At 35.2% G+C, this 27,610-nt stretch overlaps 1 protein-coding gene across 17 annotated transcripts in view; it reads right to left on the bottom strand.

Annotated features, from left to right (window-relative positions):
• EVI5 (ecotropic viral integration site 5) overlaps positions 1–27,610 on the bottom strand; it is a 248,899-nt gene that overhangs the window by 106,396 nt on the left and 114,893 nt on the right. For 12 of the 17 annotated variants that reach the window (XM_078451656.2, XM_078451660.2, XM_078451658.2 and 9 more), the window contains 4 exons: positions 19,450–19,534; positions 10,080–10,133; positions 8,181–8,213; positions 7,468–7,614 (listed from right to left, as the gene is read on the bottom strand). In XM_078451656.2, coding sequence (XP_078307782.1) covers positions 7,468–7,614; positions 8,181–8,213; positions 10,080–10,133; positions 19,450–19,534 — 319 coding nt within the window. The remainder of the gene's footprint in view (positions 1–7,467; positions 7,615–8,180; positions 8,214–10,079; positions 10,134–19,449; positions 19,535–27,610) is intronic. The other 5 variants (XM_078451661.2, XM_078451663.2, XM_078451664.1 and 2 more) reach the window with 5 other exon arrangements.

Raw genomic sequence — 27,610 nt, 5'->3', positions numbered from 1 at the left:
TAGCTTTTAAATATGCAATAACTACGGTCACCATGATGTATATTAAATCCCCATGACTCAATTGTAACTGGGAATTTATAACTTTTGACTGCTCTTCATCTCATTTCACCTTCCCTCTCCCCACCTCTGACAACCACCAATCTGTTCTCTTTATCTATGAGTTGTTTTTTTTTAAGATTCCACCTATCAGTGAGACCACAAGGTTATTTGTCTATTATTTGCTTCTTTTAGCATAATGTCCTCAAGGTTCATTCATGTTGTTGTAAATGTCAAGATTTCATTCTTTTTCTGTAGCTGAAAAATATTCCTGTTTATACACACACATACATACACTACTATCTTTATCCATTCATTTTTCAATAGACACTTCCATGTCTTGGTAACTGTAAATAATGTTGCAATCCTTTGCTCATTTTTAAATTGTGTTGTCTTTTTGTTGAGTTCTAAGAGTTCTTTATATATATTCTGGATGCTAAACTCTGATCAAATACATGATTTGCATGTATTTAAACCATTCTGTGTGTTGCCCTTCCGTTTTCTGGATAATGCCCTTTGATGCCCAAAAGGTTTTAATTTTGATGGAGTCGAATTTACATGTTTCCTTTTGTTGCCCATGCTTTTGGTATCCAAGAATCTCTTGCCAAATTGCAGGTTATGAAGATTTATCCATGTGTTCTAAGATTGTTACAGCTTTAAAATCATAGAAGAGTTATTTTAAAACTATAAAATTTCTATGAAGATCATTGATCATTTTGAGGTTTTTTTAAATTTTTTTTAACATTTATTTATTATTGAGAGACAGAGAGAGACAGAGCATGAGCAGGGGAGGGGCAGACAGAGAGGGAGACACAGAATCTGAAGCAGGCTCCAGGCTCCAAGCTGTCAGCACAAAGCCCGACACAGGGCTCGAACTCACAAACCGCAAGATCATGACCTGAGACAGAGTCGAACACTTAACCGACTGAGCCACCCAGGCGCCCCTTGAGTTTATTTTTATATATGGCATGTGGTAGGGGTGGATCCCAGTTCATCCTTTTTCATGAGGGTATACAGTTCTCCCAGCACGATTAGTCAAAGAGACTATTCTTTACTCATGGAATGGCCTTGGCACCCATGTCAAAAATCAACTGGCCATAGATATATGGGTTTATTTCTAGACTGTCAAAATTTCTATTCCATTGATCTATATGTCTATCTTCATGACAGTATCATATTGTTTTGAGTACTCTAGGATTGTGGTAAATTTTCAAATTGGGAAGTTTGAATCTTTCAACTCTTCTAAGACTATTTTCAATATTTAGGGCTCCTTGCCATTCCATGTGAATTTTAGGATTGCTTTCCCATTTCTGCAAAAGATTGTTAGAAATTTGATAGGATTGATTAGAACTGAATTTGTAGATCATATTGGGTAGTGTTGATATCTTAACACTATTAAGTCTTCCAATCCATAAACATGGGATGTCTTTCCATTTATTTATGTCTTCAGTTTCTTTCACCAACAGTTAAATAAACAAGGACTCACAGTTTTCAATGTGAGTTTTTCATCTTCTTTGTTAAATTTATTCCTCAGTACCACAATGAAATATCACCTCCAATTACTGGATGGCTATTACTAAAAAATAAGAAACCAAAAACAAAACAAAACAAAACAGAAAATAACAAGAGTTGGTGAGGATGTGGAGAAATTTATTAGAACCCTTGTACATTGCTGGTGGGAATGTAAAATGGTACAGCCATTGTGGATAATACTTTGGTGTTTGCTCAAAAAGTTAAGCATAGAATTACCATATGATCCAGGACCTCCACTTCTAGGTATATATGCCAAATGATTAAAAACAGGGATTCAAACAGATACTTGTATGTTAATGATCACAGCAGCATTGTTTATAATAGCCAAAAGGTCAAAAATCAAAATGACCATCAACAGACAAAACAAAATGCAGTATAAACATAAAATGGAGTATTATTCAGCCACAGTAAAAACTACCTAATTCTTACATATGCTACAACCGGGATGAACCCTGAAAACAGTCTGCTAAGTGAAATAAGCCAAACACAAAAGGATAATTATTGTATGATTCCACTTACGTAACATACCTAGAAGAGGTGAATCCATACAAGACAGAAAGTAGAATACAGTTTACCAGGGGAAGGAAAAGGGGGGAACTATTTTTTAATAGGTACAACGCTTCTGTTGGGATGATGAAAAAGTTCAAGAAATAAATGGCAGTTATTGTTCCAGAGCATTATAAATGTACTATTCACATAAATGGAAAATATTATGTTGCATCTATTTTATCACAAAGAAAATAATTGTCAAAAAGAAAAAAAAGTGAGGGAATATGCTAACTGAAAGAAGCCAGACACAAAAGCTTCATACCTTATGATTCCACTTATATGACATCCTAAAAAAGGCAAAACTACAGTGACAGCACAACAGTTGCTGGAGGTGGAGAGGTGAACTGCAAAGAGACATGAGGGAAATTTTGGGGGTGATAGAAATATTCTATATTTTGACTGTGGTGGTGGTTATACAACTAGATACATTTACCAAAATACATCAAATTATACAATTAAATTTGATGAATTTTATTGCATGTAAATTATACTTCAATAAAGTTCATTTAAAAAGTTAAAGAGAGGGGCGTGGGGGAGAGGGGAAAGTGGGTGATGGGCATTGAGGAGGGCACCTGTTGGGATGAACACTGGGTGTTGTATCGAAACACCTAATTGACAATAAATTATATATTAAAAAATAGTAAAAATAAATAAATAAATAAATAAATAAATAAATAAATAAATAAATAAATAAATGTTAAAGAGAGGGGTGCCTGGTTGGCTCAGTTGGTTAACCATCCAACTCTTGGTTTCAGCTCAGGCCATGATCTGATAGTTCTTGGGATCTAGCCCCATGTAGGGCTCCACACTGACAGCATGCAGCCCGCTTGGGATTCTCTCTCTGTCCCTCCCTGGCTCACACATGTGCATGATAAATAAATACACTTAAAAAAAAAAAAAGTTAGACGAGACGGTCTAACCCTATGTAATCATTTTAGAGAAAAAAGAAATTGAGTCCTTGAATATCAAAGGTCACATAATTAGCATAAGAGGACTAGAATTCAGTCCCATAAATGAAATCCAAAGCTCTTTATATCAATAAAATGACACTATTGATAGTAGAGAGTGATGGTGGTAGATGATTATACCGATTTAATACCTCCTGCTAGAATAGAGATTTGAAACCTTTATTCCAAGTTTTGAAGAATTCATTAAGTTACATTGGAAGGCTGTGATCAAAACATGTGACAACAAATTTCACTTTCTGCCAGTAGTATACTCACTACTACTTTACAAAGCAACTACTCCATTTGTCAAAATTCCAATGAGTAAGTTTTTCTATCCCTGGATCTTAAACACATTCTGCCCTCTGAAGCAATATCAAAAACGGCTAATCACTTTTCCATAAGATAACCTCTCAAATACTTTTTTTTTAATGTTTATTTATTTTGAGAGACACAGATAAAGTGAGGAGGGCCAAGTGAGAGGGAGACAGAGAATCCCAAGAAGGCTCCACAGCTGTCAGTGCAGAGCCAGACACAGGGCTCAAACTCACAAACTGTGAGATCATGACCTGAGCTGGAACCAAGAGTCAGAGGCTTATACAACTGAGCCACCAGGTGCCCCAATACTTTTTTTTTTTTAGTGTTTATTTATTTTTGAGAGTGAGCAAGCAGAGGAGGGGCAAAGAGAGAGGAGGAGAGAGGATCCAATGTGGGCTCTGTGCTGACTGCAGGAAACCCAATGCAGGGCTTGAACCCACAAACCATGAGATCATGACCTGAGCCAAAGTTGGATGCTCAATCAAGCCACCCAGGTGCCCCTGAGATACTTTCAAATGACTGTATCTATGATGTTCTTTTAAGTCTTCTTTAGTGCAGTCTAAAAATATCCCAAGCTGCCACAGTCTTTCCTACACTGGCCATAATACAATGTGTAGACATTTCACACAAGTCTCCGTATTCAAACTAGACACAACACTACAAATTTTCTGCAAGCTACTTAGAATTAAATTGGGTCATTATAGGGGTGCCTGGGTGGCTCAGTCGGTTGAGCAGCCGACTTCGGCTCAGGTCATGATTTTGCGGTCCGTGAGTTCGAGCCCCATGTCGGGCTCTGTGCTGACAGCTCAGAGCCTGGAGCCTGTTTCAGATTCTGTGTCTCCCTCTCTCTCTGGCCCTCGCCCGTTCATGCTCTGTCTCTGTCTCAAAAATAAATAAACGTAAAAAAAAAAAAACATTAAAAAAAAAATAAATTGGGTCATTATATTTCTAAGAAGACTACTTGGGATGGGGCAGGGGGTGGGTGGCAGATAAATCATATTACATTATTGGCTAATTCCCCATTTCCTGTCAATTAAAATTTCTAAGTTTTTTGTTATAGAAAGCCATCACTAAGACTTCTCTCTGAATTTTAAACTTAAGGGCAAGGCAATAGATTTCTGTGAAATACCCTTTTATTTTAGTTACTTATTCTGAATATACTTTAAATATTTTAGAATATTGATTGATTATACAACATATTGGCAACATTTCTGAAATATTTTATGTATAAAATTCTTAAACGTACCTTGTATATAAGGATTTAGGTAACATTAAAACACTTGGCTGGGGCGCCTGGGTAGCTCATTTGGTTAAGTGTCCAACTCTTGGTTTTGGATCAGGTCATGATCTCTCATGGTTTTGTAAGTTCGAGCCCTGCATTGGGCTCTCCACGGGCAGTGAGGTGCCTGCTTGGGATTCTCTCTCACTCCCTCTCTGTCGGCCCCTTCCCACTCGCACAGTCTCTGTCTCTCTCAAAATAAATAAATAAACTTGAAAGAAAGAAAGAAAGAAAGAAAGAAAGAAAGAAAGAAAGAAAGAAAGGAAGGAAGGAAGGAAGGAAACAAGAAAGCAAGCAAGCAAGCATCAATTTAGGAGACAAAAACCTCTGACATCTCTTTGCTTTAACATGAATAACCTCTTGATATGGTTAATCACCTAGAAAACCACTTAAGTTTACTATTTTATCTAAACTTGGCTAGAAAGATAAGATGGGAGTGCCAAATAACTCTTTAATGTTTTTATTTATTTTGGGGGGGGGGGGTGAGGAGCAGAGAGAGAGGGAGACAAAAGAATCCAAAGCAGACTGCAGGCTCCCAGCTGTCAGCTCAGCACTGGGCCTGACTTGCGCTCGAACTCATGAACCATGAGATCATGACCTGAGCTGAAGTTGGATGCTTAACCAACTGAGCCATGCAGGTGCCCTCAAATAACTTTTAAAACTGCACTTATGGAACAGTTTTTGTTTATTGCAGAAACAAAGTTAGTTTGTTATGACTTAAACATAGTAAATTCCCTTTTAGTGAATAAAAGTTATTTTTCTAATTGTTCACAAACCAGATGTCTGGGAATTTTTAATGAAGCATCATCAAGGTCATTGGTTGTCTTTTCAGGTATCTAGCCATTATTACTAAATGTTAAGAACTATATTTTACCTGCCTCAAAGCCTTTAGTGTATCTTACTTTCTAAAATCCTTTAAAGAATATTCTTATGATCATTTTGCAAAGTATTTTAATATCTAGGGATATGCATGCACTCCACTTTGAAGTTGGAAATTTAACCAAGGCTCTGTTTCTTTCACCTGTTTTGTGGATCACTGCTTTATGGGTCTTTTTTTTTGGGGGGGGGGGGGGAGGGAGGGAGAGAGAGAAATTGAGAGAACAGGAGAGAGGGGCTGAAGTGAGAGAGAAAATCTTAACCAGGCTCCATGCTCAGTGCAGAGCCTGACTCGGGTCTCGATGCCATGACCCTGGGATCATGACCTGAGCTGAAATCGAGTCAGATACCCAACCAACTGAACAACCCAGGTGCTCTGTTTTACATTTTATTCCAGTCTAGAAGAATTACTGCCAAGTGAGAAAAAAATGGAAACAAAATCAAAATAGAGGCCTGCTTTCTACTTGTTATATTTTAGCTTCACAATGAGAGTTGATTTTGTCCTTGAAACAACAAAAAGATTCTTTTGTTACATTTTCAAAAGCTTCAGTTCATTCTGACTATTTTTGCTTGCCCACTTTACTTACTTCGGTACAAACCAAATTCTGATTTTTATGTCCTATAGGTCTCAATATTTGAAAACCTATGCAAAAAAACTAGTAATCCATGATTCTAATGTTTTAGGACTGTAGCTTATGCTAATTGCAAACATAATACTTACTATCTTTGCTTGAAACAAAATCACATTACACTAATAACTCAGTTCAATTTAATCCCCAAAAGGAACCTTCAATTCTGTTTTATCTATTTTTATGCTTTGATACTGACATTTCATACAAAGTCAGAACTATTTGAGTTCCCTACTTTTTAGTATCCTTTTATCATTTTTCTATTCATTTTTCTAAATCATCTTCATTAACATAACAGAAAAAATAATTTTGTTATTATGGTTTTTTTCAACTGCCTATATCTTCTTTTTGCTTTTAAGTTTTCTGATATTTGTAGCCAGTTGATGATGGCATTTCTTAATTTTATTGAATAAAAGTAATGTCCAACTTTGAAGTCCTTCTATTTGCCTTCCAGACCCATATAGAGTTCTAAATTTAACACAACTTTTTCTGCCCATTCCTGTTACAATCCGACTCCTAAGAACAGAAAACTGAAACAAGAAATAGTATCTTTTCAAAAATAAACAGCTGGCTTTTCTTTTTAGCCCTCATCTCCTTAATACCATAGCAGTCTGAATTTGAGAATGGAAAATGATGTCTAAGTTGCAAAAGATACCTGAGAATAGCTGTACAATGAGTAGTTGTTCAGTATACCCTAAATTAGTTAACGTATTTTTTTAATTCATTTTTTTTTTTTTTACTTTGAAATTTCTCTTCTCTTGAAAATATGTAAGCATATACCTTAACTCCTAATTTGAGGTCCTGATGTAGGAAGTTAAGGCTATAGTTTTTCACAAGACAGAAATCCCCACATTATCAAAACTTTAAATGAGATAATTACACATATTCTCCACGCTGGGTGATATTTCATCTGCACCATTAACAAGAACTAGGTGGAATTAAGATTCAAAACTTTCCTGTGGCAAAATACCAGTATGAAACAGATTTCTAAAAACTAAAAAGTAGGTATGACAAACATCATTTTCTGTGACTTAAAATATAATGTAAGAAATGAAAATATTACCTATTTCTAAAAAAACTGTGTAGACAGAAAAAGACGTTAGAATGAAGAGTCTCTAGACCACAATAAGACCCTTAAGTATTACAGAATATAAAAATGATTAAGAATTCAATTAAAGTAGAAAACAAAATTACTTAAAATAGGGGCACAGAAGTTGTGCTAAAAAAAAAAAAAAAAAAAATTTAAAGGGAAGGGGATGAGAAAGGTGAGAAAAGTGAGAAAAAGCACTACCAGACTCCTTACCCATTGTTGTTGGTGCTGGAGCTTCCTGATGGTATTTTCAGCTTGCTCCAGTTTAGCACTGGCCTCATCACTCTGCTGTTTGATGGTGGCCAACTCCCGTTTTATGAGGTAGTTTTCCTCAGCCTCCTGGGCTCTTGTCACTTGTCCCTTAGGACATAATTTGTGTGTGTGTAAAGCAATTTAGGACAGATTCAAGAAAGACTGCCTTTGTGAGGTTTAGTTATTTACTGTGACATGTTAAAAAAAAAAAAAATCACCTCAAACAACCTAAGTAGAACAGCCTAAGTAATTATTAACCAGCAGCTCATTATCACTCCAGCAAATTTTGGGAAACTAAATAAGAAAATTCATCTGATAATCTTAAGAATAATTCTTTCAGTCAATAAAAATTCAATTCATGCAATATTACTGAGTTGCACATGCAGAACTAAAACTTTCAATGAATAGTAGTTAATTTCACAGAATCCACCGATTGCCATTTTGGAATAAATACTTTAAAATAAGGTTAGCTTTAAAACGTGCAAAAGGTATCTAATAAACCAAGATAATGCACCGTTATCAAAAATTAAGTTTATGCACATAATATACTGCCCCAAAAAATTATTGCTAGGAAAAATGCATGTAAAATTGCATGCATTAAAATGTGATTTTCTAGGTTTAGGGCTTCCCTTAGAAGTAAAGTTAGAGGAAATGCTAAACGAAAAAAACTATACCTGTATCAATCTATCTGCCAAGGAAGCACTTTCCTACAAAAGGAAAAATTCAGATAGAAATTTAAGAGAAAGAAATAAAATAAAGGTGCATAAAATTAGGAATAAGAAGAAACAAAGCATACCCAAATTCCATCTACTTTTCATTGTAATTAAAATGAACATATAGATTTGACATTAAAGCTATTTTTTACTGTGTGTGGTGTCATCCTTAATTCTTAAGAAAAATATATCAAAATGAGGACAGACCATAGAAAACTATATGCTTCTAGAAGACGAACACAAATACCAAGAAGTTTTTCATCATTTGAGACAAGCAAATAGCTTCTTTTAAAGCATACTTTTAAGTTCTATGTTTGGAATCAGCCATATTGTCAAACCACTTAGAAGAAAGGGAGAAGGAATTTGAGTACGCAATTCCACTTATAAAGTGTGACAGCAATTTGTACAACAGCAACTTCCAAAGAAGCAAAGCAAGGAAAATACGACAAATGAAATTAATGAGCTCAACTTAATAAATTCTAGCAAAAACTGAGAAAGTAAACATTTAGGTTATAGAATTTAACTGAAACCTAAGTATTTCTAGAATTCCAAGTGCTAAAGGACACACCTAGGCCATGTAAGCCGGTAGAAAGGTACTTAATTTTCTAAAGTAAAATCCAAACTTAATACTTTCCTATAGCACCTTTATCTTTCTGAAGGTTCAATGAAATAAAAATACTTTCTCTGTGAAAATATCTCACTCCAAAATAAAATACCACCTAGGAAAACATATTTTAGTATAAATTGAGTATTTAATGAAAAACATAGTATACAATTAAAATGGCTTAAAAACTAAATTAAGCTCAACCTTTCTGCAGAGTCACCAAAAAAATAGAATTATCCTCAAAACAACTCTAATAAGATGAATGAATACAGGAAAACTATTTTTTACTTAATATAATGTACTTGAAATTATTATACAACAAAAAGACACGTAATAAACATCCTATCCTTGTGTGTGGTGTTATTTAGTAAACCATCAGTGCCTTCCAACAAAAGACATATATCCAAACTATCCACATCTTCATGTTTTCTTTCTTGAATATCAATCTGTAGATTTTCAGAGAAGATTTTAAGATTCTGCAATATCATCTATAAATCTACTTACTCTCATCTTCCATTTAAAAAAAAAAAAAAAAAGCCCCGCCAAACACCAAAAGACTGTGAATTCAGCCTTTTCTTTTGACAAACCAAACCTCTTAGACTGTACCTTTATTACTTAATATAATACTTAAAATAATACTACAACAGACATTACATTAAAAGTACATTAAAAATAATGCAAAACTTTCCACATTTGCCTAGTTATTTTATATGAAACAGAGAGGAAGAAAGAGGTAAAAAGTAGTATCAAAATAAGTCTAAGAACCAAAAGTTTAAGCACAATTCCCCTGTGTTGAAAATCAACACCATGGTGAATTTTTATATGAGCAATCAGTCATTTTGGCTAAACTTCAAGTCATCCTAGGCATTAAAGGAATCACTGACACATTTAATATATGGCTAGAGTCAGGGCAACATTTGAAAGCCATTTTTAAAATGCTATTCAGAATGGATTCTCAATAGGCTACTTCTAAAGAACATACTTTTTTAGAGACTATATGTAAAGAAAATAAATGGTACCAATGTTACTCTAATAATAACCTCAGTTAAAACTTTAACCTTAAATCTCAAGGACTTGTAGTGATCAATTGTTATGAATAACAAGTTACTTAGTAAAGTAGTAAGGTAGGCAAGCTAAGCAGCCAATATCACAACTTTGTGGAGACATGTGATAGATTTCTTGAGCCATTATTTAAAATAAAAAATAATACTGTGCATACAACAGAAGCTTGCATACAAAAGTAGTTATTTACTTACTTTTTCTAACGTTTCAATGCGCTGTTTTAAAAGTCTATTTTCTGTGCGTAATCTCTGCAAAAAACAAAAGAGAAAAGAAAAAAGAAAGAGACAAACAAACAACAAAAGGTTTGCTTGCAAGCATTCCTGAGATTAAAAGATACCTAAATCATGTCCTTAAAACGTACCACCTTTTATAAATGGGAGAAGTCTAAGAAATGGTTACATTATCTGTCAAATTCTTACAAGTTCAGGGTAGGAAATACATGGCAAAGGAAATGACCACATTTATCACTCCAGCTGTTAATAAATTTTAAATATAAGCTACAATACATAACCCCTTTCTTAAAATACCTATTATGACTCATAGTCAACATTTTCTTATCTGTCTTAACATTCCCATTAGACAGAAAAGATCCCAACTCATTTAGCTCCTACAAAGACTATCTACACAAATAGTATTCAAATGTTTGGGAAATAACTAAGAAATCTGAAAAAGGCAGCTCACAGGATAAATACCAAATTATCAGTTTAGGACTAGACCAGCCTTCATTTATTCCTTGTATATGCCAAGTTGCAATACTTCTTACATTGTGAAAATATAAAGATTGAGTTGTTTTCCTCAAATTAATTACTTATGAGTTGTTTTGAATTTTAAAAACATGGGGGCACCTAGCTGGCTCAGTCAGTACAGCATGCAACTATGGATCTCAGGGTAGTGAGTTCAAGCTCCACATTGGGCATGGAGCCTACTTAAGAATAAAAATTTGAAAAAAAAACAGCTTAAAAAATGAAAAGCTCTAATTACTGGCATTTCGTCACAGTTCAAACAGTAAAACCAAATTAAAAAAAACAAAAAAAACTTCACCTAACCACTGACTCCCAAAACCCTATCAAATTACTGCTATTAAGAATTAAAACTAAAAAACTCTACATTAAAAAAATTGTCTCCTTTTTACATATTCCACCAACATAATTTCATATGAATCCTGATATGTTATCCCTTCATTTTAGAATCCTTTATCTCTTTATTGTGCCATCATTATTTCACATTCCCCTTACCTTTTGTACAAATTTACTCCAGAACTCAATCCAGCCTTCTTCCAATCCTACCATCCTCTAAATTCCTGCTTTTAAAAAAAACCTCTTCTATTAACTCAAACTATTATTTTTCCAGTAAAGACTAAAATATAGTTTATATATAACCTATAAAGTCTCAGACCAAGGAAATAAAGATTCTATAAATTATTGTATCTTATTAAGTGGACCACAAACTGGAACATATAAATCTTAGAATTATTACAAAGATTTGCAAATTAGGGGGGCCTGGGTGGCTCAGTTGGTTAAGCATCCGACTTCGGCTCAGGTCATGATCTCACAGTTCGTGAGTTGGAGCCCTGCATCAGGCTCTGTGCTGACAGGTGACAGCCTGGAGCCTGCTTGGGATTCTGTGTCTCTGTTTCTCTCTGCTCCTCCCATGCTCATGCTCTCTCTCTCAAGAATAAACATTATACATTAAAAAATAATAATAAATTTTGCAAATTAGATTTTCTTGTTCTATCCACTAGAACACATTCAGATGATTTGAAATCACTGTTATTTTATGTGTGACTTCAGACTACAAAATAGCTTGAGGAGAAGGAAGTGTTTTTCATTTCTTGGCTATTCATATTATATTCAGCACAGTGGTTTAGACAAATAAGCAATTAATAGATATTTTAAAGTCTGAAAATCCAAAGAAATAAATGGCATTCTCAAAATGGTCTCAACATACTTCATCAAAAAAGTAAAATATTGTTTATCCTAGGACTTAGAAAATTAAGTTCAACCAGACAATTGATTGAATAAAGTTAATGTTACAATAGAAATAATGCTAAAGTATCACAAAATTTAGAACTAAAAACATTCACCTGGGTTCCCCCCGTCCCCTTTAAATCTTCTGAAATTTTGCTATAAATAATAAGCTAAATTTATTTTTCTAACATCTACCCAAATCATACCCAAATATCTGAAAATGACTTTTTAAATAAACCAATTCCTCATGTATGTGGCATTTATTTCATCATATATTGATAAATATAATAGGCTTTATCAGTATTAAAGACTATTTCAGGATTACCTATTAAGTTTTGAGTGTTTCTTTTTTGAACCAGTACCACAGTATTTTGGTAATTGTACCTTTGTAATCCCCTTTAACATCTGGTGGAGCTAATTTCTTCCATTCTTATATTTTATTTATCCTCCAAAAACCTTAACTACTAGTTTACTAAGTTAGTTAAGATAGTGTGTTTTGAAGTTAGGTAGGTTTAGGTTCAAATACTCCCTCTACCATTAACATTCAGCATCTTAGACTCTCCATTTACTCATCTAGAAACTTAGAGTAGGGGTGCCTGGATGGCTTAGTAGGTTAAAGGCCTGACTTCAGCTCAGGTCATGATCTCACAGTTCATGAGTTGGAGCCCCACATCAGGCTCTGTGCTGACAGCTGAGAGCCTGGAGCCTGCTTTGCATTCAGTGTCTCCCCCCTCTCTGCCCCTCCCCAGCTTGCACTCTGTCTCTCTGTCAAATATAAACATTTAAAAAAAAATTCAGAAACTTAGAGTAATAAAACATACAGTGATATGGAATGAAAAAATTTTTCCCATAAATGAGACAGCATAACACCAAAAACTTGATTAATGATAAGCATTGCTCATAATATTGTTGAAGTCAGGCACGGATACTATTTTTTAACTTTTGTCTATTGTTTAAAGTATTCTTTAGATTTTTTTAATGACTGGATTTGCTAATGAATATTTGATGGGGGAAATCATAACTTTATATAACATGGAGTTCTTTGTGTCTCTCCCCTGTACACAGCTTTTTTAAATGCCTTAATGCAAAGTTTTTCAGTGATGACGTATTTTTCATTTAGGTGGTTCTTACATATGCTTTTATTCTTATTTTAAGTGGAATTTCTTTTTCTAAGATATTTTTGAAATGTTTATTGCTGATATATAGGAAAGTAGACTAAAATCTATCACTTGACTGATTTCTAATTTTTGAGTATCTTTTTAACCATATTTCCCAGAGTGAATTAAGAATGTTTTCTAAACTTTAAAGTAAAAATCATAAAGAACAAGACTAATAGATGCATACACTTAAGAAAAAAGAGAGGGAGAGACATTTTTGCCCTACTAAGTTAGAAAAGAGAAAATGAGATGAAGATGGAGAGCCAGAATGAAACACCTAATGTAGCCACCAAGGTGTTAGTGGAATAGAAATTCACTGCCAAAAAGAAGATACCCCGGAAAAACCCTTTAAGAGATTTACTGAATGCATATCAAAAGTCTTAAAAATACTAATATCCTATAATTCAATAATTCTACTTTTTACAACTGGCTAAGAAAACATAAGGTGCCAGAAAACTTTATATGCAAACATTCAAACTATATGCACGCTTTTTAATACCGAAAAATGAAAAAAAACAAAAACAAAAAACAAAATATACCAAAATGGGGGAATTTTACTTTGTAACAACTCAATTTATTTTTGCCAGCTTACTCATTTTATGAAATAACCTAAACTTAATAATCCTCCTCTTGGACAATTCACTGATCCTAAACTTTTCACTGTCCCCCACTCTGATGTGCTCTCTTCCCTCTTTACAAAGTTTAATTTCCAATCATCATAGATGATCCCTTGCCTTTATCCTCCCCTTTGCCCACTCTCCCTTAGGAGTTAGCACATTTGCCTGGTAAAAACTACTGAGTCAACATACTGACAACTCTGTGTCTGCACCTATGCTGGTAAATATGACTGAAGAAAAATAAAAACCATGACGTTTATTTAAATTAACCATCACTAAATTCAGTTGGACTCTTATTTATTTCCTTAGTCTGTTCCTTCTCTCACCCTCTCAGATCACTGTTGCCTACTTGGCACCTCTTTCTTCAAACCAGCAACCCTCCACCCCACTGTCACTCTCAGTTGATAATCTTATTTCTAATTTCACTAAAATAATTGAAGCAATAACAGAACTTTGCAAACTCCCACAACCACATCCTACATCTTACCTACATTTTTCCCATATATTTTAGATTCTCTCATTATTGTGGATTAACTATCCATGTTAGTAGACCAAATCTCCTACCTATGAGCTAAATCCTAAACCCTGATGACTCCAGCAATTACCCCTGAATTCGCCCATCATGAATTTTTCCTACTCGGTTATCACCATAAAAATGTGGTTATTTCTCCCATCTTAACAAAAAGTAAAGAAAAACCAAAATTTCCTCAATGTCGTGACCGTTGGGGCGCCTGGGTGGCTCGGTCGGTTAAGCGTCCGACTTCAGCTCAGGTCATGATCTCACAGTCCGGGAGTTCGAGCCCCGTGTCAGGCTCTGTGCTGACAGCTCAGAGCCTGGAGCCTGTTTCGGATTCTGTGTCTCCCTCTCTCTCTGCCCCTCCCCTGTTCATGCTCTGTCTCTGTCTCAAAAATAAATAAACATTTAAAAAAAAAATTTATAATAATAAAAAAAAAAAAAAATGTCGTGACCCTCTCTCTAAGCTCCTGTCCCATTTCTCTCTTCTTTACAGCAAATCCCTGAAAGGTATCGATACTCCCTATCTCCAATTTTTTCTTGTTTCATTCAAATTTTAGTTCTCACCACTTCTCTGCTCTTTTCCAGTTTATCTCCATGTTGATAAATTCATTTGTTTCTCCATTTTCAGCTCACAAGAATACTCCTTAGCACTGACACAGTAAAATCATTCTTTTTGAAACACTCTTTTCTCTTGGCTTTTAGGATACTATACCTCCCTAGTTTTCTCCAGCTTTGCTCTCATCTTTCCAACTTAAATGTTGGCTTACTCTCAGGCTCAGCTCTTGAACTCTCTTCTCTATTTCATTTATACTCATCCCCCAGGTAATCTCATCCACTCTCATGGCTTTTACTGTCATCATTCTGTCAATAACTGCAAAATTCATATTTTAAGTCTGTCCTCTCTTAAATTCAACTCTGAATATTCAAGGCTCTACTTGAATATCTCCTAGGCTTCTGATACTTAAAATATCTCAAATTGGGCTCCTGATATTCGTCCCCAAACCAGATCCTCCTGTAGATTTCTCCATCTCAGGTAGTGGAAACTCCATTTTTCTACATACTAAAGCCAAAATGCTCACTTCCTAACCCTCTCACACCTCCACAATCAACTTGTCAGCTTTATCTTTAAAATCTATTCAGAAAACAATCACTTCTTACCAAGTCAGTACAAGCCACCATCGTCTCTTCCCAGCAGTACTTCATCAGCCTCTACTTAGTTTTCCTGTCCCCTGCAATCTACTCCCAACACAGCAGCCAGAGGGATCCAATGAAAACTTCAGTCAGATCTTCTCTTCCTCCACTAATACCCCAAATCGTTCTCCAAATTAAAAGCCAAAGTCTTCGGGGCGCCTGGGTGGCGCAGTCGGTTAAGCGTCCGACTTCAGCCAGGTCACGATCTCGCGGTCCGTGAGTTCGAGCCCCGCGTCAGGCTCTGGGCTGATGGCTCAGAGCCTGGAGCCTGCTTCCGATTCTGTGTCTCCCTCTCTCTCTGCCCCTCCCCCATTCATGCTCTGTCTCTCTCTGTCTCAAAAATAAATAAAAACGTTAAAAAAAAAAAAAAAAAATACGAAAAAAAAAAAAAAATAAAAGCCAAAGTCTTCACATGTTCAACAACCTACACTATCTGCATTGCACAACATCTTACCTCCTGTCACTTTCCTCATCATGCATATTGTCCCATCCACCATGGTCTCCTTATTATTCCTCATGGGGTACAGTCCTGACCAGATTCTGCTCTCCTTCAAGATACCTATATATCTAGCTCTCTCACTTCCTTCAGATCTTCATTCAAAAGTAATCTGGTCAACTTCTCTAAATTTTTAATCCAAAAACTACCATTTTATTCTCCCTTACCTGAGGGTTTTTTTTTTCCTCCATTTAACACTTATCATCATCTAAAATATTACATATTTTACTTTTTTGTTTATTGTCTGACTTCCATACTAGAATGCAAGCTCCATGAGCACATAAATTGGTATATATCAGAAACACATATCTAGTGCCTGGAACACTGCTTGGACATGTAGTAGGCCCTGCAAGTATCTTTTAAATGGATGACTTCTTGAATAAATCCCTTTGGATATTATTACATAGCCATTAGTTTTTTAATGAAAAGTTTGTGATGCTACAGAAAACTGGGCATTCAAATCCTTCTTATATCACAATGCATTAAGACTCTTTTGGAAAGCAGCACAGTGCATACACTGAGGAATATATATGGGTCTTAGTAAAACATAAATCAGAATTCAAATCCTTGACTTTCACCATTTCCTAGCAATGTGACCACTAGCATATTTTTGAGCTTACTGAAGCTCAAAAAGATGAGTTAAGAACCCTCTCATGAGGTTATCAGAAGAGTAAAAGTAGATGATGCCTGTAAAGGACCCTTTACATATTAAGTGTTAAATAAACGTGTCATTACTAACACTTCACACTGACTGTTAAATATAATTCCTGGGTAATTCAGATAACATTTATTTTTTTATGCCAAGCAGTGAATACACAGTGTTTTTATATTATTCTCTGTTTTCCAGCATATCTAGAATACTTCATAATTTAACTTCTGGCTAAAAACCAGTCAGAATCTCTAACTCCTCCTATTTGTAGGGCTTAAAACTTTATGTTCCCAAAGCACAAAATTTAAATATGAATATCAGATTATTAGTTCATATGTCAGTCTTAAATAGAGTGGAGGAATAAAGGTTTTCTTTTTTAAAGATTTGTGAGGTACCCTAATATAAGCTAGAATTTTAATATTTCTTACCTCCTCCCCCTCAGGTGGAACATCAATAGATTGGAAGAAGATACTGATAAAGCTGTTTCTATTAACAAAAAATTTCACACAATAAAATGTAAGATTCTCCATATGAAACCATTATTAACAAAATCTTTCTATAATACTTCGAGAGGGGGTAGAAAATACTTAAAAGTTACATTTTCATCAGAGAGCTTCCAGATACAACTCTAATAATAAAAAGTCAACAACCCCAAGGTCTTAGAATTTAAAAAAAAAAAAAAAAAAAAAAAAAAGGAAACCTTGGAAACCTTAACACATCAATGGCTGATTTTTTACTTCCGTATCAAAACATCAAATAATTTGATGATCATATACTATTTGCTTGTGTAAAAAACAGTGTAAGATTCTCTCGAAGGCTTTTGAGGAGGACCAAGGCAAGAAAGCACTAGTTTAAGAGAACTCATTTATTTGTACAAGGGACCTTAGGGGGAAGGGAAAAGGGAATGATTAAGTAAGTGGCACATCCCTTTGGAGAGAAAGGCTCAAATAATACATGGATAACTAACTGTAAATGAGATGGTCATCTGATTATGACTGAGATGAGTTGCCAGGTTCAAGTAAAACATCAGAGAGACTCAAGCTTATATAAAGTAAAACAAAAAGTAGAGTACAAAAATTATTGTGGCTTTGTCCTTTGGGGGGCAGGAGTGAAGAAAGAGATGAAAATGGTACAAGAGTAAGAAAAAAACAATATGGAAACAAAATTTTATAAAAGAACAAACTACCTGACATCAGCAGACTTTATTTATCCAATGTGTTGACTAACTTTTTGAACTTTTCATTTTCCCCCACCGAGATTCTTCTCTATAAATACTTATGCCATCTGTTTTTCCCTAAGACACATGGAGCTGGCATTCAAAAGTATTCTGTGAGGTATATATGAACTATAAAACTTCCCTGAAAACTCAAGTTTGAAAAAAATTCAAATACAAGATAAACTGTGCTAAAGATCTTTCTGAAAAGGCCTCTTGGTATTACCACTATTCATGCGATTTAACTTTAGAAGAAATTTCTTTAAGAGCAAAGATGGTTCATAGATCTGTGATTTTTTTTTTTTTTTTTTTTTTTTGCAATCACATAGCATGGTGAAATGAACAGGATGGCTTCCCATCCTCAGATTCTTGATTTGCAGTTCCGAATATTCGTGGTGTGCGATAACCCATACTCTCTCCCCACTCATCAGGATGACGTACTTTTCCACTTTCAGTAGGTTGAAGTGGAGGGTATGATTTAATATTACTCTTACTCATGGTACCTAAAAGAAAAGCAAATGGTAGAGCAGCAGTTGGGTGACAGAATTTTTTAAAAGGAGGGAAAAACATCCACACGGGTCTTTTCCCTCTCTCTCTCAAAAATGTAGAAGTATCTATTTCCAATTGACAGGGAATACTGATAGAAATGAAAATAAAACACCTAGAAAAAGGAGACAGATGAGAAAGAGGTCACAAAGAAAAATAGGAGCGGTTGTCCCCAAAGAGGCTTTTGAGTAGGACCATGGTCAAGAAAGAATGCCAATTTAATAGGGCCCATTCCCTTAATTGTAAAAAGGGCCTGTGGAATGTGAGTAATGAAGTGGTATTTTATAGCAAAGGTGAATTAAGACATGGCTAATTAAGTATAAGTTAGGTAATTAATCATCTAATGCCTTGCCAGGTCTAAATCAAAACTCAGACACATTAAGAGTTAAAAAAAAAAAAAAAAAAAAAGGTGGGGACACTCAAAACTTATTTTATTTGCATGTGCGTGTGTGTGTTAAGGGGGAGAATATAGACAGATAAGAAATTGGATCAGTAAGTCACTGAGTTCCTTCATTAACTCATGCTTCTTACTCATTATCCCCATCCTAAAATATCAGCATAAAGCCAATACAACTATCCTTAACTCCCAGCTCAAACAAAGCCAAAGATCCTCAGCTTAAGAATTTCTAGCCTAAAGGGGGTACAAATAAGAATTTTAAGGTATATACAGGATTATATATCCCTTAAGTTGGCAATCTACCTATTTCTGTGGAGAGTTCAAAAGTATAACCTTGGCTTACGGATGAGAAATTTCAATTAGTACAAGTTTCCCGCAGCTCTAAGGCAGCCATAATTAGTTCTGGTGCAACGAGTTTGATCTACCTTAGACTACACTGCTGTTAATCTATGCATGTTATGGAATAACTTCTCTGCAATTTTTTAAAATATGCTTAAATGGAGTGATCGTTATCTTCCCCACAGAAGTATTTTCTCCTGGTGGCCCATCAACAAATCTGGAAATAAAGCTGCTCTCACACTAGAATGAAAACCCCTTGTTACATTATTCTGGTTTTTGAAAGGTTCATTTTTAACTATAATCTAGTGGGATGGTAAATCAATTTACCAGTAAGTCAATATAAACATTATTGCTAAATTTGCTACAGAAAATAAATATATCAAATATATCAACATAATATATATATATATACATACACATACACACACACACATACATATAAAACAACTGACTTCAATAAATTTATGTTTCGTACTTTTAAAAGTCCTGAGATGCTTACTTTAATTTCAACTTGCTCTTCCATTTCTTTAGTTTTTATTGTAGTATATTCCTTTTCAAGCCTATGAAGGAAAAAAAACAAATAAAGGTATGTTTTCACTCCCATATAGTTACTAAATTAAAAGGTTTTAAACCACATACTAACACAAAATATAACTCACTAGGTTCTCCCAACTTGTAACTTGATACACTTCATTTTAGAAAAATCATCTGAATAGTTACATGGATTCCTACCAAAAAAGTTACTTTACAAATAACAAAAAATGAGACCCACACAAAAATGAACTTTAGAAAGTGATATATACAATGCACCAAAGAAGTGAGTTTACAGATTATATTCTAAACTGAACAATCCTAAACTTATTAAAAGAACTGTCAGTCTTCCTCAAATTAAAATATACTGGTAGAGTTCAATTGGAATTTAACCAAAACAAGTACAAAAAGTGACTGTAAAAAACTTATAATGGGGAAAACGAACAACTCTTCTTAACAAAAGGATTCGTAAACATATAAAGAATGAGGTGAATATAAAAATCACCACTAGAATTTCACAGCAACCCTCACAGGCAAGAAAAATCAATGGACACTAAAATTAGTGGGTAAAAGTTCAAGCATAGACTCGAAGTATCTCTCTCAGAATATTTAGAAATGACAAGGGGAAAAACAGTAAATTTGTAGTATAGTATCCTAGTAGACAGCACCTAAACTAACTGATTAAGGTTAACCCCACCAATGATACATACTGACATCTTGCACCCTGTTAAGATGTATCAAGAACAGTACCTCACCTCTATGATATCCTTCCAAAGAATGCATATCCTCAATCTAATCAAGAGAAATCATCAAACAAACCAAAACCAACAAACCACTGAACACCTCACTTCAGAAGTATCAAGGTCATGAGGGGCACCTGGGTGGATCAGCCAGTTAAGTGTCCAAAATAAGCTCAGGTCATGATCTCACAGTTCGTGAGTTCAAGCCCCATGTCAGACTCTGCTGATAGCTCAGAGCCTGGAACTTGCTTCGGATTCTGTGTCCCTCTCTCTCTGCCCCTCCCCTGCTTGTGCTGTTTCTCTCTCAAAAACAAAACATTTGGGGCACCTAGGTGGCTGGGTTGGTTAAGTATCCAACTTCGGCTCAGGTCATAATCTCATGGTCCATGAGGTCGACCCCACAATGGGCTCTGTGCTAACACCTCAGAGCTTGGAGCCTGCTTCAGATTCTGTATCTCCCTCTCTGTCTGCCCCTCTCCCATTTGCACTCTCTCTCTCTCAAAAATAAACATTAAAAAAAAAAAATGTTTTTAAGTATCAAAGTCACAAAAGATAAAGACTGAAGAAGTATCACTAATTGTAGGAGAGTAAGAAAAAACAAACACTAGAACAATCCTAAAATTTTTATAGAACCACAAAAGACCCCGAATAGCCAACACAATCAGAAAAAAGAAAACCAAAGCTGGAGGCATCACAATCCCAGACTTCAAGCTGTATTACAAAGCTGTAATCATCAAGACAGTACGGTACTGGCACAAGAACAGACACTCAGATCAATGGAACAGAACAGAGAACCCAGAAATGGACCCACAAACATATGGCCAACTAATCTTGGACAAAGCAGGAAAGAATATCCAATGGAATAAAGACAGTCTCTTCAGCAAGCTGTGATGGGAAAACTGGACCACTTTCTTACACCATACACAAAAATAAACTCAAAATGGATGAAAGACCTAATAATGTAAGACAGGAAGCCATCAAAATCCTTGAGGAGAAAGCAGGCAAAAACCTCTTTGACCACAGCAACAGCAACTTCTTACTCAACACGTCTCCAGAGGCAAGGGAAACAAAAGCAAAAATTAACTACTTGGACCTCATCAAAATAAAAAGCTTCTGCACAGCGAAGGAAACTATCAGCAGAACTAAAAGGCAACTGACAGAATGGGAGAAGATATCTGCAAACGACATATCAGATAAAGGGTTAGTATCCAAAATCTATAAATAACTTATTAAACTCAACACCAAAAAAAGCAAAGAATCCAGTGAAATGGGCAGAAGACATGAATAGACACTTCTACAAAGAAGACATCCAGATGGCCAACCAACATGAAAAAATGCTCAACTTCACTCATCATCCGGGATATACAAAGCAAAACCACAAGGAGATACCACCTTACACCTGTCAGAATGGCTAACATTAACAACTGAGGCAACAACAGATCTTGGCGAGGATGTGGATAAAGAGGATCTCTTTTGCACTGCTGGTGGGAATGCAAACTGATGCGGCCACTCTGGAAAAGTCTGGAGGTTCCTCATAAAACTAAAACTAGAACTACCTTACGACACAGCAATTGTATTTATCCACGGGATACAGGTGTGCTGTCTCAAAGGGACACATGCACCCCAATGTTTAAAGCAACACTATCAACAATAGCCAAAGTATGGAAAGAGCCCAAATGTCCATCGAAGGATGAATGGATAAAGAAGATGTGGTATATGTATACAATGGAGTATTACTCGGCAGTTAAAAAGAATGAAATCTTGCCATTTGCAACTACATGGATGGAACTGGAGAGTATTATGCTAAGTGAAATTAGAGAAAGACAAATATCATGACTTCACTCATATGAGGACTTTACGATACAAAACAGATGAACATATGGGAAGGGAAGCAAAAATCATATAAAAACAGGGAGGGGGACAAAACTTAAGAGACTCTTAAATATAGCAAACAGAGGGTTGCTGGAGGGGTTGTGGGAGGACAAATGGGCTAAATGGGGAAGGAGCATTAAGGAATCTACTCCTGAAGTCATATTGCACCATATGCTAACTAACTTGGATGTAAATTTAAAAATTATTAACTAAAAAAAAAAAGAAAAATAACAAGCAAATGCAGTATACTATTTTTGCAGCTCTGCTCTAAGTGTAAAATTATCTTTACAAGATGTATAGGCCATACAAAAATTACTCCAAGTTACTCTTAGGTCTTACTGTGGACCAAAAATGTTAATAACAAATTTAACCACTAGGCGCTGAGTGGCTCAGGTGGTTGAGAATCCTACTCTTACTTTCAGCCAAGGTCATGATCTCACGGTTTGTGAGTCTGAGCCCTACATTGAGCTCTGCATGGACACTGCAGAGCCTGCTTAGAATTCTCTCTCGGCCTCTACCCTCCTCACATTCTCTCTCTCAAAATAAACAAATAAACTTAAAAAAAATTTTTTTTAATAAAAAAATAAAAAGTAACAAGTATAACTACTCCTAATACTAACAAGACCAGGCCCCCAAAAACTTATAACTGCTGTCAAAAATCAAATTCTCCCTCAAAGAATAAAAATCTATTATTTACTATAAAGTCTCAATTAACTGATAACTTTTTTTTTACTGTGATAAAATACACATAGCAAAATTTATCATCTTAACCATTTTTAATATACAGTTCAGTGATATTTAATATATTTATAATGTGCAACCAACACCACCATCATGTCCGTAGTTCTTTTTTTTTCATCTTATGAAACTGAAACTCTATACCCTTGAAACAATAAAATCCCATTCCTCCCTCTCACTAGGTCCTGGCAAAACCATTTTACATTCTGTCTCTATAAATTTGAAAACAGTAAGTATATCATATAAATGGAATCACACAGTATTTGTCCTATTGTGACTAGCTTTTTTACCTAGCATAATGTCCCCAAGTTTCATCTATATTATACCTGTGTTGAGAAACTTTTTATGTGCTTATTGATCATTTGTATTTCTTCTTTGGAGAAATGCCTACTCAAGACTTTTGCCAATTTTGAATCCAGTTGTTTTTTGCTTCTGAGGTTTAGGGGTTCTCTATACATTGTCGATATTAGTCGCTCATCAGACACATGATTTGCAAATATCTTCTCTCATTCTGTAGGTTGCCTTGTTAGTCTAGTGAGAGTGTCTTGGGATGTGCAAAATGTTTTAGTTTTCTCAAAGGTCAATTGTTTATCTTTTCTTTTGTTGCCCGAGACTTTGCTGTCAAATCCAAGAAGTCATTGTCAAATGTAATTCTAAGCTTTTGTCCAATGTTTTCATCTAAGAGTTTTATAGTTTCAATTCTTACATTTAAATCTTTGATCCATTTTGACTTTTTAAATTTTTTTAAATGTTTATTTATCTTTGAGAAAGAGGGAGAGACAGAACGCAAACAGGGTAGGGGAACAGAGAGGGAGACATGAATCCAAAACAGGCTCTAGGTTCAGCGCTGTCAGCACACAGCCCAACACAGGGTTCAAACTCACAAACTGCAAAATCACAACCCAAGCAAAAGTCGGATGCTTAACCAACTGAGCTTAACCCAGGCACCACAATCCATTTTGACATATTTTGTGTATGTTGTTAAATAAGGGTCCAACTTTATTCTTTTGCATGTGGATATCCAGTTTTCCCAGTATCATTTGCTGAAGACACAGTCCTTTCCCTAGGGAATGGTTTTAGCACCTTTGTCAAAAATCATTTGATCATATATGTGAGGGGCTATTTCTTGGAGCTCTTTGGTCTATACATCTGTCTTTATTTCAGTACCCTGTTTTGATTATGACAGCTTGGTAGTAAGCTTGGAAATCAGGAAGCATGAGCCCTCAAGCTTTGTAGTCCTTTTTAAGATGGTTTTAGCTATTTGGGTTCTTTCAGTTTATTTATGAATTTTATGATGGAGTTTTCTATTTCTGCAAAAATATCATTGGGATTTTGAGAGGGACTGCACTGACTCTGTAGGTCACGTTGGGTAATACTGATGTGTTAACAATATTAAGTCTTCTAATCAATGAACATAGAATATGCTTCCATTTATTTATGTTCTCTTTCAGAAACATTCTGCTAGTTTTCATTGTACACGTCTTTCACTTCCTTGGTTAATTCTTAAATATTTTAGTCTTGGGAAAAAAAGAAAAGAGGGAAACAAACCACAAAAGACTCTTAATGATAGAGAACAAACTCGGGGTTGACAGAGGGAGGTGCATGGGAGATGTGCTAGATGGGTGATGGGTACTAAGGAAGGCATTTGTGATCAGCTCTGGGTGTTGTATCTAAGTGATGAATTACTGAATTCTACTCCTGAAACCATAATTGCACTGAATGTTAACTAAAATATAAATTTCTTTAAAAAGGGTGAAATATTTTATGATTTTTTGATGCTATTGCAAATGGAATAATTTTCTTAATTTCCTTCTAAGTTGTTCACTGCTAATGTACAGAAATGCAACTAATTTTGTTTACTGCTAGTTAGTTGCATTTGTTTATCAGCTCTGGGTTTTTCTGTTTTGGTAGAAGAGTTTTTCTATATATAAGATCATGTTGTCTGTCAACAGATAATTTTACTTTTTCCTTTCCAATTTGGATGACTATTTCTTTTCCCCTTTATTTCTTCTGCTACTTCCAATACTATGTTTAACAGAAATTGCAGTATCAAGGATCCTTGCCTTGTTCTTGATCTTAGGAGAAAAACTTCTAGTCTTTCACCACTGAGTATGATGTTTGCTGTGGGTTTTTCATATATGGGAATGGCTTTTATTTTGTTGAGGTAGTTGCCTTGTATTCCTACTCTGTTATGTGTTTCTATCATGGTAGGATGTTGAGTTTTGTCAAAAACTACACTGATGAATTTTTGTACGTTGAACTATCCTTGCATTCCAGGAATAAAACCCATGTGACAGTGGTGTATAGTCCTTTTAGTATGTTGCTGAATTTGGTTTATTCAGTATTTTGTTGAGGACTTTTACATCAATGTTTACAAGGAATATTTACCCATAGTTTTCTTTTCATGTAGTACCTTTATCTGGTTTTGTTATCAGGGTAATGCTGACCTCATAAAATGAGTTAGGAGGTATTCCCTCCTATTTTTTTAAAAAGTTTGAAAATATGTTAGTCCTTCTTTAAATGTGTAGTAGGGGCGCCTGTGTGGCTCAGTCAGTTAAGCGTCCAATTTCAACTCAGGTCATGATCTTGCAGTTCGTGGGTTCAAGCCCCATGTTGGGCTCTGTGCTGACAGCTCATAGCCTGGAGCCTGCTTTGGATTCATGTCTACCTCTCTCTCTGCTCCTCCCCCACTGTGCTCTGTCTCTCCCTCAAAAGTAAAATAACGTTAAAAAAAAAAAAAAAAAAAAAAACGTGTAGTAGAATTCACCAGTTAAGCCAACAGGGTTTTCTTGTCCAAAGACTTTTGATTGCTGATTCAATTACCTTACTAGTTATAGATCTACTCAGATTTTCCATTTCTTTCTGATTTAGTCTTTGTGCATGCGTGTGTGTGTATTAGTCATAATCACTTTTTAAGATATTTTAAAAAAATTTTTAAATTTTTAACTCCAGTGTAGTTAACATACAGCATCATATTAGTTTTAGGTAGACAATATCTACTCTTAAATTATATAGAAAACAGGATTTGGAATTACAAACAAAAATTACAGTAATACTAGCTTTTAGACTAGTAATTGTTCTTTTTTAAAGTATTAGCCTCTTAAATCATGTAGAAAACAAGTAGTAATAATCCACTGTTACAATAACAGCTTTTATAATTGCCCATGTGTTTACATTAACTGAGATCTTTATTTCTTGATACAACTTTGATTTACTGTCTAGTGTTCTTTACTTTCACACTGCAGGAATGAGCATTTCTTGCAAGGCAGGTCAATTGGTAATGAGCTCCCTCTGGCTTTGTCTGAAAACGTCTTGATTTTTCGTCACTTTTGAGGGATGGTTTTGCCAGATATAGGATTCTTGGTTGACAAGTTTTTTATTTTTTTCTTTTACCACTTTGACTACATTGGCCCATTATCTTTTTGGCCTCAAAAGTTTATGATGAGAACTCTGCTTGCAGTCTTATTGACAAACCCTTGTATGTGGTGATTGGCTTCTCTTGTGCTTTCAAAATTTTCCCTTTTGCAAATGTGATTATGATGTGTCTCAGTGTGGGTCTCTTTGACTTCACTTTACTTGGGAGTTCTTGAACCTTCTTAGATGTTTATATCCATGTCTTTCAAAAAATCTGGGAAATTTCCAGCCATTCTATCTTCAAATATTCTCTCTGCCCCTTTCTCTCTCTCTTCTTCTGGGACTCCCACAATGTGTATGTTGGTACCCTTCATGATTTCCCACAGGCCTCCTATGCTCTGTTCACTTTTCTTTGATCTTTTATCTTTTTGTTCCTCAGATACAGTAATTTCCAATATTCTACCTTCAAGTTCACTTATGCTTCTGCCTGCTCAAATCTGCCTCTCAATCACTCTTTTTCATTTTAGTTCTTGGACCTTTCAGATCTAGAGGGTTTTTTTTTTGGTTTGTTTGTTTCTTTTTAGGTCTTCTATCTCTTTATTGACATTTCCATTTTGTTCACACATCTTTTTCTTGGTTTTCCCCACATCTAACTTCAGTTTTTTAAGCATCTTTTAAAATCTCTGTCTACTGCATCTGCCATCAAGTCTTTCAGATATAGTTTCTATTTATAGCTGACCCTTGAATAACATGAGGATCAGAAGTGCTGTCACCCTTGCGCAGTTAAAAATCTATGTGTAACTTCTGACTCTGCAAAAACTTTACTAGTGTTGACTGGAACCGTTCCTGACAGCATAATGAACATATATTTTGTATATATACATATATTATAATCTTACAATGAAGGTAGCTGCAGAAAAGAAAATGTTAAGAAAACTGTAAGAGAAAATACATTTTCAGTACTGTATTGCATTTATCAAAAACAATCTGCATGTAAGTCAATGAGCACAGTTCAAACCCGTGTTGTTAAAGGGTCAACTTCTCCTCCCCTCCCCCACCTTTGGCCATACTTTCTCTTTTTTTCATATGCCTTGTGATTTTTGTTAAAAACTAGATACTAGAATCTAGTAATGTGGTAACTCTGGAAATCACATTCTCTCCCTCTCCCCAGAGTTTGCTATTTCTCATTATTGGTTTTGTCCTTTTGACTGTTATAGGCTGTCTTTTTGCTAATGATCAACCTGAGCTGTAAAGTGTCCTAAGACCTTTCTGAGCCTTTGCCTGAGCACACACAATCACTTTGTAATTTCCCCCATATATGCAGTTGTTTTTCGGTGTCCTAGTCTTTCCTGTCTGGCTCCCAAAAGGGGAAAAGAAGAAAAAAAAAGGGAAGAGAAGGGA

The sequence above is a fragment of the Panthera onca genome, chromosome C1 (assembly GCF_046562875.1).
Source record: "Panthera onca isolate mPanOnc1 chromosome C1, mPanOnc1 haplotype 2, whole genome shotgun sequence".
Lineage (NCBI taxonomy): Eukaryota > Metazoa > Chordata > Mammalia > Carnivora > Felidae > Panthera > Panthera onca.
The sequence above is the reverse complement of the archived record's forward strand: the minus strand, read 5'-3'. Positions and strand labels throughout refer to the sequence as shown.